Source organism: Chrysochloris asiatica, unplaced genomic scaffold (genome assembly GCF_000296735.1).
Source record: "Chrysochloris asiatica unplaced genomic scaffold, ChrAsi1.0 scaffold00186, whole genome shotgun sequence".
Lineage (NCBI taxonomy): Eukaryota > Metazoa > Chordata > Mammalia > Afrosoricida > Chrysochloridae > Chrysochloris > Chrysochloris asiatica.
The window spans coordinates 2,340,983-2,352,021 of record NW_006408704.1 but is presented as its reverse complement, the minus strand read 5'-3'; the positions used below and the strand labels follow the sequence as shown (position 1 = coordinate 2,352,021).

The following is an 11,039-nucleotide window of genomic DNA, read 5'->3' as shown; positions in this document are numbered from 1 at the left end:
ATGATCAGAGCTCAACTAGAAGAAGAAAGAAGAGGAAAAAAGAGTAATCTGATACAATTTGATGAACTTGACCTGCACCTATGGATGCAGTAGCTCAAAAGAGGGAACACATCTTCACAGGGAAGATCATTCCCACCCCCTCCACACACGGAGAGGACAGAAATGGGCAACTTGGACATTGGCTACCCCAAATGGGGGAGCTACAGAGGCAAGATGTGACTGGCTTACAAGCTTTCAAGAGGGAATCTAGATCCAGAGGGTGTGGAGGAAGGTAGAATCTCTACTGAGTAGTATTCAATCTGTCTAGGTGGGACTGATGAAAGGAGATGCGGATAGGTCTCTTGTGATACAATGGTGAATAATTGTTATCAGGACTGATGGTAAGGGCTGGAAATGTAAAGGTAGATGTTTCGTGGCAAAGGGAGGGGAGTGATTAACTTTGCAGTCTAGGAGCGGAGGTCCAGACCATCACGGGAGAATAGCAGAGTGGGACCCTACCCAGAGAAGCAGTGACGCCAGAGATGGAGGCAGAGATGATGACGTGGAGAGATGGAGCGGCTGGGGACTTTGGACCCAGAGAGGGACAGGGGCTGCCTGCTGATGACCGCTGGGCAGGCTTGCGGGGTTGTTGGATGATGCATGGAGGGGACTGTAACCATGGCAAGGAAACGATAAACGATGGGATCAATGTGAAGCTAATGTTCTTCCATGTGAACTATCACATAACCCACAATAAAGCATTAAAAAACAAAAACAAACGAGTGCCATGTGTTTTGCATCTTTGTGCTTTCTTTGTGGGTGGTGTCACTGCTTAAAATGGTCCCTAGCATAGTGCTAAACTGTGAGAAAGGTGCGCTGTGCCTTATGGAGACAATAGTGTGTTTCAGACAAACATGAGTTGCAGTGCTGTTGGCTGTGAGTTCTTGTGAACAAATCAGCAGTCTATATTGAATAAAGTTACTTAAAAAAACACATAAAACAGGATTATGTTTGATTGGTAAAAATGTGACCAGAGAGACTCACTGGAACCTAACCCTGTATTTTTCCCAGGAGAAACATATTCACTAGTTGTTTGTGGCACTTTTATAGAACATGCTACCACAAATTGCAAGAGTCGACTCTCTTAGAAATGAATGGGATCATTTAGAAAAGCTGTTACTAGTTGTGGTGAATCTAAACTCACTGTGTCTTAGAATTGAGGCAGCACATGTCTCCAGTGCCCAGCAGGAGCAGAGCCTTGTTGACTCATATGTGCACTTAATAGTGTTTATACTAGGTGGCTTTAGGACTCTAGTGATTTTATAAAACAAAGTGTGCTTCTGAAAGTTTTATGCATCTGTCTGTCTCTGTAGGTATTTTATGCATGGTGTGTGCCGGGAAGGAAATCAGTGCCTGTTCTCACACGATTTGGCAAACAGCAAGCCGTCCACCATCTGCAAATACTATCAGAAGGGCTACTGTGCCTACGGAACTCGTTGCAGGCAAGACCCTCCTAACTGTCGCTGTCTACTGTCGCTCTGAGTTCAGTACTATTAGGGATTCAAAAGCTTTGTTTGAAAAATGATTTTTTTTTTCCATTTTAAGGTACCATTATAGTATTACTAAAGTATGGGCTAATGCGCTGGACTGCAAAGTTGGTTTGAACCACAAGGTCGGTGGTTCATGTTCACCTGCTGCTCCTCGGAAACCTAGAAGGGTCACTGTGGGTCAGAACCGATTCTATGGCACTATACAACAACAAAAACAATATACTGCTGCTGCTTGCTTCTGCTTCTGCTTACTGTGGTTTATCATTTTGTTACTATTTCGCTGCTAGTTACTTAAACGCCTTCCAGATTCTTTTTTGCTACAAATGCCCCTACAGTACATATGCATATAACCAGTAGGCACAGTCATAGCGACCCTGTTTCCAAGGAGTGACTGGTGGGTTTGAACTGCCAGCCTTGTGGTTTGCAGTCCAGTGCTGATCATACAGTGCCACACCAGGACTGTTCTGTAACTTCTAGACAGGAAACAAGTTCCAAAAACCTATTCCTGTGAGTTCATCCTACACAACACATTATCAGTCCCATCAAAGGTGGCACCTCTAGAAAGGCTCAGGGGCCCTGGTCACCTCTGATATGAGAAGACAGGTGCCCTGTTAGGCTGCAGACTTCCTTCACACCCTCACTGTATTGAGGATGACGACGATACTGGCTCAGTCTTCCTCAAAGGGAGGCCTGTTTCCCAGCTCTTTCATTGGCTGCCATCAACGTTTAGTGACTCCTGCCCTAGAGAATTGTTTTTGTTACTGTCATGAAGTCAGTTCCGACTCATAGCAACCTTGTGTGGGGTTTCTGAGGCTTAGCAGGAGCCAAAAACCTCACCTTTGTCTTAAGAAGTGGGTGGCGGGCTCGACCACCGACCTTACAGTTCTCAGCCCAGTACTTACTGTCTGGGGCCAAGAGAATACTGAATTGGGATCAGGAAATGTCCGTTGATCATGTGTTTGGAACGTTCAGTTCCTTGTGGACCCCTCACTCTGCTGGCCCTTTGTGCCTCATCATCCCCTCAGCAAATAGAGCAGGAGCAGCAATGTTGTGTGTCTGGGAGTGGAGGGAGGTATGTATCCACTGACTCATCTGCGTGTGCTTTGTTTAGATATGATCACACGAGGCCCTCTGCTGCCGCGGGTGGGGTTGTGGGCGCCCTGCCCCCCGCTGTACCCTCACTAGGCTTCCACAGTCCTCAGCCTCCTGAGTGTGCTGCGTCTGCTCCGAAGGTGAACTTGCAAGAGCCTGGGAAACGGGAGAAGAGAGCCCTGGTCCTGAGAGACCGAAGTGAGTGTGTAGAGCCTTTTCATTACTTCTCTCTGCAGTGCCGTCTTCCTCTTAACCCAGTGGCGAGACACCAGAACTCCTGAGAAGGGTGTCCGTGAGTGCTGAGTAGATGTTGTGTCAGCCTCATCCCAGAAACTGGGCTGAGCCAGTTTGCCCTGTCACAACCTAGAAAGGGTGAGCTCTTGCTCCGTGCAGAACAGCCGACTGCATAGGGCAGTTGCTCCATTGACGAGAAACACCAAGCTGCTCATTCTTAAGCTAAATGTGCAAAGAGCCCATTTCACCATTGGAATTTAAGTCAGTATCTCGTCTCTTAAGGGTTTCACACCGCACCTGTGGATATAAGATAATATGTTAGAGTTTGGTTTCTACCCTGGAACAGGGTTTAGGAAGGAAGAAGGCTGCAAATGGTTTAGTTGTTTTTATTGGCTGATCCTCTCCAGGTGAAGGGGTTTCTAGTTCTTAGAACTATACAGTGTAAAACAGGCATATTCCATCCTAAACTAACACACAATCAATCCTATCAAATATGGTACCTTCAAAATGACTCAAGAGTTTGTAATTGGAAGGTTTTCACCTCTGTTGTGAGAAGGGGGTTGCCACAGAGCAATTTAACACTAGCGTTGGGACCCAGAAACTTACTAAAGACTTTTATCCTGCCTCACTTTTTGTTTGTTTTTTAATATTTTATTGTGAATTATGTGACAGTTTACATGGGAGAACATTAGTTTTACATTCATCCTATTGTTTATCATTTCATTGCTATGATTATAATTCCCTCCATGCATCAGCAACCAACCACTACAAGCCTGCCTCCCAGTCGTCAGCACACAGCCCCTCTCCCTCTCTGTGTTTGAAGTCCCCATCTGCTCCATCTCTCCACGTCATCATCTTTGCTCCATCTCAGGCATCACTGCTTCTCTGGGTAGGGTCCCGGTCTCCGCTCTTCTCCCGTGATTGTCCCAGGGAACCTGTGCTCCGATGCTGAAAAGTTAACCACTCCCCTCCTTGCTACAAAACGTCTACCTTTACATTCCCAACCCTCACAAGCAGTCCTGATAACAATTATTCACTATTGTGTCACAAGAGACCCATCTGCATTTCATTTCATCAGCCCTGCCTATACAGATTGCATACTACTCAGTGGAGATTCTACCTTCCTCCATGCCCTCTGAATCTAGGTTCCCTCTTGAAAGTTTGTAAGCCAGTCACTTCTTGCCTTTCTAGCCCTCCCATTTTGGGTAGCCAATGTCCAAGTTGCCCATCCCTGTCTACTCTGTGTATGGAGGGGGTGGGAATGATTCTCCTGTAAAGATTTGTTCCCTCTTTTGAGCTACTGCATCCATAGGTGTTGGTCAAGTTTATCAATTTGTATTAGATTACTCTTTTTTTCCTCTTCCTTCTTCTGGTTGAGCTCTGATCATCCAGTCATTGAAGCCAGGTCAAGTGGGTATTATTTGCAATTGTGTGTGTTCCTCACTTATTAAAAGAGAGAACTTTTCTGATATAAAGGATACTACTGGATTCTGTTGATTTCATTATGAAATTTCATTATGCCTTATGTATTTTTCATGACCTTGGAGGGGTGGGTACACTGAAAAGAATATAACCTTGGATCTGGGCCCCAAGTCGCCCCTTTTCCTGGCTGTGCAAACATCTGTGTAGCATTTGCCATTTTGTACTTGAGGTACAAAGATGAGGCTCTCTAACTGCTGACCCCAGGACCTAGCAGAGAGTAGACATTCACAATCACTCTCTCTAGTTTATGTGCTTTCTTAAGTGCAGAGTGAATCCATGTGTTGACATTTCTATACTTGTCATTTAAAAATATAATCCATGTGTTGACATTTTTGTACTTAACATCAATTTTAGTATTTTCCTATATGATGGCCTGCTTTGTTTGCTATTTTCCCATCTTGGCATTTGTGTTTTCAAATTTACTATTGTAAGACTATTATGAATGCTTTATACTATTCCTTTTATTTTTCCTTTGTAAGCTGTTTTGTTTGTTTGCTGGTTTTTTTTTTTTTTTTTGGCTGTGCAGTCTCAAGAGTGATGTTCAGAGTGTGTCATTGGTGGTTATGTTTGGGCTCACTGGTGTGTGCATGTGTTTGCATTAGATCTCTGTGGCCTGGCTGAGGACAAGTCTCATCTCTGTGTGGTGAGTAACTCAGAGGGCTGCAGCGACCTTCGGACTCAGAGCATGGAGATGAAGCCGCACTCCTACCTGGAAGCAATCAGGAGTGGCCTTGATGACATAGAAGCCGGTAGCTCCTACTCCGATGAGCAGCAGCTGTGCCCCTATGCCGCTGCAGGGGAGTGCCACTTTGGAGATGATTGTGTCTACCTGCATGGGGAGCTGTGTGAGATCTGCAGGTTACAGGTCCTGCACCCCTCTGATCCAGAGCAAAGAAGAACACACGAAAAGGTAAAGAGGCAAAGCTTTTTAGGCTCTCTTTAAGGCACATGAGCTATACTAAATAACAAGAGTGTGGGTAGTTCTGCGGGCATGTCTTGCTGCCAGCAACGCCTACGGTATAGACTTGGCATGTTTGCACTAAGTTTTCAAATTCCTTTTCCTTTTGTCATTTGCATGTTTTTGATTACATAGAATAAAGAAAAGGAAGAGGTATTAGAAACAGTAATGTAGAATTCAGAGAACAAATTTAGGGTTAGAGGAGCAGGGCGTAGTGGTGATATGTGTGTGTGTGTCTCACAAACATAAACACATAGCTGTATAAACACAAAGCTATATAGATCTGTGTATCTGGAATCTAATTTGATTGGTTCTGGAGAAATTGAGGAACCCAAAGCATAGAATCTGAGGAGATGAGTACTGGGTAGGACCCCGAAGGTCGTTCATTCACAAACCCCTTGATGAGGTTGCCTCATGTTCAGCCCGATGCTTGGTGACAGGTGTGAAGGTGGATAACAGAGCCAGAGTTGTATCCTTGGGGGCTCGACACTAGTGAGGACTGGTCGGTGCTGGGGCGCTGACGCTGTCTCCTAGGTAACAGAGTTTCACAGTCTGATGGGCCATGGGGGCCCAGGAGCTGCTGTGAGATGGAGAGTCTGGATCTGTCCCTCTCCAGTGTCTGCCTTGTGACTTTTCAGGTGAGCCTACATTCAGAGCTTTCCTCTGTATCCAAACTTGTTGAAGTCTGTGTGGTACTTCTTAAGTTTGTGTCACATAACTCCACAGGGCAGGCTTGGGTCTCAGTAGTCCCTGGCACACAGCACTAGCACCCAGGAGGTGTTTGGGGCACACTTAGGAGAGGAATTCATTAAGCTTGTTTTCTGGAGAGATGGTGCTGCTTACCCATGACCCTGGGCTGCTGGCCTACAATTTCAGATAAAGGACTAGTTGACATTTCTGGTGTTGGTGTGGTTCAGAGACCAGGCTGTCTGAACTCTGCAAGCCGACAGCAATCCCTTGACCTGTGTGGCCTTCATGGTCATGGCTCCCATATGGAGGTGACCTTGTCACCCTAGGAAAGCAAAGGGCTAACCCCAGCGGTGGTTTGAGGTTCTTTTAGCAGTCAAAGGGCAGTGGTTGCATTTGGGCCTTGCCTGCCATTAGGTGTTTGCTGCTGGCGGCTGCCCCAGGGCCCACTGCACTCCTCTGTGGCCTAGCACCTGAGCAGCGTTTCCTCTTCCCTGTCTGTACTTCAGATCTGCATGGCCACATTTGAACACGAGATGGAAAAAGCCTTTGCCCTCCAGGCCAGTCAGGACAAAGTGTGCAGCATCTGCATGGAGGTGGTCCTCGAGAAGGCATCTGCTTCTGAGCGGAGATTCGGGATTCTCTCCAACTGCAACCACACATACTGCTTGTCCTGCATCCGGCAGTGGAGGTGTGCCAAGCAGTTTGAGAACCCAATCATTAAGTAAGTACAGCAGGGGCCTTCGCTGGAGCTGCTAGGGAGAAGGTTGGAGCTGGGACTTTGTTCATTCATGTTGAGGCCTCCTTAACCCTCCAGAGGTGTTTGAATGCAAAGATCACTGGGTAGGTACAGTGAATGTTTGGATTTGCACACTGGGTCTTTTTGGGGACAAAGTGACATGTGGTGCCCGCTGCACAGGGAGTGGGCTGACTGTGTGCTGTGTGCATGCTGTTCGTAGACGTGGTTGTATCGGAGACCTGTGCTCGCCATCTGCAGTTCATAGATAGCAAGGCCCAATAACTGGCCTAAAGTCAGTCACACATATATGTGGTAAAGGAACAGCTTTCTTGAGATAAAAGTGCAATTTAATGGTTTTTAATCTATTCACAAAATTCTGTAACTATTACTACAGTCCAATTTTAGATTATTTGCATTTGCATCACCCCAAAAAGAACCCACAATTCTCGTGAACTGCCTGTTCCCCCCTCTTTCCAGTCCTAGCAACTATACTGATCCACTTTGTGTCTGTGTGGATTTATTTCTTCTGGACGTTGCTTATAAATGGGCTGTATAATGCATGGTCCATGCATTTTATAGATGTGCATTCTCCAGGCCCTTTAGTGCAGAATAGCACTCCACTGTATGTGTGAACCACAGTTTGCTTAGCCATTCTTCAGTTGACGAGCATTGGCATTGTTTCCACTTGTTGGCTATTATAAATAATGCTTTTATGGACATTGGTGTGAATTATCCTGGGAATGGGATTGCTGGGCCACGTGGTAACTTTACCATATGACTCAGCCCTGGGCTAGTAACTTCAAGGTTTGCAGTTCAAACCCACCAACCATTCCCTGGGAGAAAGCTATAGGTCCTATGGGGCATATCTATACTCTGTCCTGTAGGGTTGCTATGAAGCAGAACTAACTCAACAGTAGTGGATTTGAGTTGGTGTAAGAAGGGTGTGACCTCCACTGGCTCCAGAAGAGGGAAGAAGACTGAGACTCTGCAGCTCCAGGCTGAGCTGTAGCAGATAGAGTTGAGAAAGAGGCCACTCTCCTTCCTTAACCAGCCTGACTCCAGCCAGCCCTCCCCAGCACTTTTACTCTTCTGTCGGGTTTTATCATGGGTTGCAGCAGCCACACAGAATATACAGACTATACTCATGATTAGGGGAGTAAGCACAAACTGTAAACTCACCAGCTGCTCTAGAAACCCTATACCAAGTTGCTGTGAGTTGGAACCGACTTGACGATGGCACTCACACTTAACAGCAGCATGGGGTTTATTAGGGACGTTAACAGGTGACAGTTCAGGATCAGAAACACTTGGGTACAGTACTTCCAGTCAGGCATGCCTCTCCTTGGTCCTTGGCCTCTCAGCCACAAGGCTTCTTGGCTTCTGCGCTCTTTAGGCAATGTTATACAGCTCCTCTTGGCACTGCCATTAAATGCCCAAAGGGTGTGCCGCTGGGTGGTATGCCTCAGCCTGCAGGCACTCAACTCTAGCTGGGAAGGCCAGCAAACCTGTTCCCTCCTAATTAAGTGCCTAAAGGCCACCCACTCCGCCAGAGAGCCTCCTCCCCAAAGACACTGGGCTGTTTTGCCCTGTGGGCAGGAGGCTTGCTGCTTGGTCTCATACTCCCTCTGCTTTGTGCTGCTGCCACCACTGTTTTGTCTCCTGGATTAAAGAGGTTTCAGCATGGGAATGTACTCCACTTTTGGCTCTCTTTTGAGATTCCCCTTTTCCTCTTCTGAGATGGCTCATTTAAAATACAGCAAAATGGCAAAACTAACAAATCTACTTGTTAGAGTTTCATATACCCTATTTGCATGATCCTACCCAATCATTTGGAGTCCTGGTGTAGTGCTGTGGGTTAATGTGCTGGACTGTATGGTTGTTTTGAACTGCAAGGTTGGCAATTCAAAGTCCTCAGAAAACCTTTACAGGGTCGCTGTGGGTCAGAACCAACTTGTCAGCACTTAACATCAACAACCCAATCATTTGTAGTCCTGGTGTGGCGTTACAGGATCAGCACTGGACTGTGAACCCACCAGGGTTGCTGAGTTGGAGTCAACTGGACAACACTTTACAACCCAATCATTTGGCGGGAGTTACAAAGACTGTGGTTATAAACCCATATCAGATATCTTCAGTGGGCCACCATTGGACTTCAGTGGATTTATGTGATTTTGTTTTAATAGTAAGGTTCTCATGATTGCAGTTGTACCTGTTAGAATTTTTTATTTAGAAATTGGTATTTGAGCAAGGGGGTTAGCGGTGGGGCGTGCAACTTTATTGCTCCCTCAACTCACCTGATTCTTATTTCAGGTCTTGTCCAGAGTGCCGTGTGATCTCAGAGTTTGTCATTCCAAGTGTGTACTGGGTAGAAGATCAGAATAAGAAGAATGAGTTGATTGAAGCCTTCAAACAGGGAATGGGGTAAGTGACTCTGGTCTGCCCTACTCTGGTTTCCGTCCTCATCATCACCTGCACCATGCTGTGCTCTGTGCAGAGCTGAGTAGGGTTGCAGTGTGCTTGTCTGCAGGGACTGCCATCTGGGGGCGTTGAATGCTGTGTTGACTTCCACAGCTACTTATAGGTCATTTCCTTTTGATATGGGCTTGTTTAGCTTCTAAGTTGAAGAGTATCTTGGAAAAATCCTGGTTTCTGTTGTTAAAGTGCCTTGTCATCTGTGATCTTTCCTTCATTCGATAGTACCTACTGAGGATCTACTGTATGATAGGCCTTTGAATGCTGAGGATTCAACAATGAAGAAATTAGACCGAAATCATGGCCCTCACACAACTTACATAACAAATGAGAATAAGAATAATAAGATAAATAATGAAGATACATAGTATTAGATGGTGATTAGTGCTAAGGAATGCAAGCCAGCCAGGCAATAGGGAACACAGGGCAAGGAGGATTGCGAGCAGTCGGAATGTGAGACTAGAGGAGGCCTCTGTGAGGTGACATTGGGACAGAGACCTAGAGGACGTCAGGCTCTGTTGGGGAAAGGATGTTCCAGATGAATGAGTAGTCATTGCAGAGACTGAGGCCAGGGCTTGTCTGAGCTGTGGGAAGAGCAGCAGAGAGTGGGGAGGATGGGACGACAAAGATACTGAAGGTGAGGTCAGAGTGGTAATGGTGCAGGCAGGGCAAGGAACACATTTTGTTGGGTTTTGTAGTCATTGTAGAAGCCCCGGTGGCCTAGAGGTTACAGCATGGGACTGCCTACCGAAAGATGGAGGGAGAAAGGTGAAACAGCTTTGGGCGCTCCATGGGGCCGCTTCTTCTGTCACGTAGGCTGTTAGGAGTTGGAATTGACTTGATGGCAGTGGGTTGGTAATCCTCTTATGGGGTAGCTGCTTTATTCTGAATTAATTGGAAGCCATCTAAAGAGTGACATGGTCTGATTGCACTGGCGGATCTGGGGATATACTGAAAGAGGCAAAGGTGGTCATGGAAAGACCAGGTAGGCTAGCTTTCATATGTGACAGTGACTTTATTTTACAAGGGGATCCCGGAGTGAGGGAGGTGCCAGTTACAGGACCTGCTGGTGTGTTAAATAATGTGTATGAGTAGCAAATCGGGGTTGAAGATTCAAATTACACTTCCAGCCTCAGTGCTTTTCATTTGTTTGCACACAGCTGTTTCTCTTCGTCAGTTTCCACTTTTGATGATTCATTTTTGTAAAATGTCCAGTGGGTCTGGCACTGGGAGACAGCACAGCTACACACACTTTGCTGTCTGTGTGTGAACTGAGAACAGGCACGGGGACCAGTTATTGACAGGAGTGATGTGGTGCCCGTCTGTTACTTATACAACAATTCGTGGAATGAAGAGTCTACCAAAAATGGAGTGGTTTAAAGAGCAGATATTTATTCTTTCCGTTTTGGGGATTTTAAGTCTGCAAGCAAGGTGTCAGCAGCGTTGGTTCCTTCGGGAGGCTCTGAGTGAGAATCCATTCCGTGCCTCTGACTTGGTGGTTGTCAGCCATTCTTGGTATTCCGTGACTTGTAACCGTTTAACTGCATGCCTTCTCCCCTTGTCTCCACTCACCCCTGTCTCATAGACACCGTGCTGTTGGATTTGGAGGCAACCAGTTCATGACATCTTTAAGGAAATCGTCATTCCCCAAATAAGATCACTTTCACTAGAACTAGAAGTTCTAATTTAGCCATATCTTTTTTTTTAATGTTTTATTGTGAATTATATGATAGTTTACATGGGAGAACTTTAGTTTTACATTCATTCCATTGTATATCATCTCACTGCCATGGTTCCAATCCCCTCCATGCATCATCAACCACCCAAAGGGTATATCCCAGAAACC

General features: G+C 46.0%; 1 protein-coding gene across 1 annotated transcript in view; it reads left to right on the top strand.

Moving 5' to 3' along the window:
* Positions 1-11,039, top strand: part of MKRN2 (makorin ring finger protein 2) — a 35,778-nt gene that overhangs the window by 9,881 nt on the left and 14,858 nt on the right. The window contains exons 3-7 of the mRNA XM_006872200.1: positions 1,353-1,481; positions 2,641-2,819; positions 4,940-5,247; positions 6,492-6,706; positions 9,032-9,142. Coding sequence (XP_006872262.1) covers positions 1,353-1,481; positions 2,641-2,819; positions 4,940-5,247; positions 6,492-6,706; positions 9,032-9,142 — 942 coding nt within the window. The remainder of the gene's footprint in view (positions 1-1,352; positions 1,482-2,640; positions 2,820-4,939; positions 5,248-6,491; positions 6,707-9,031; positions 9,143-11,039) is intronic.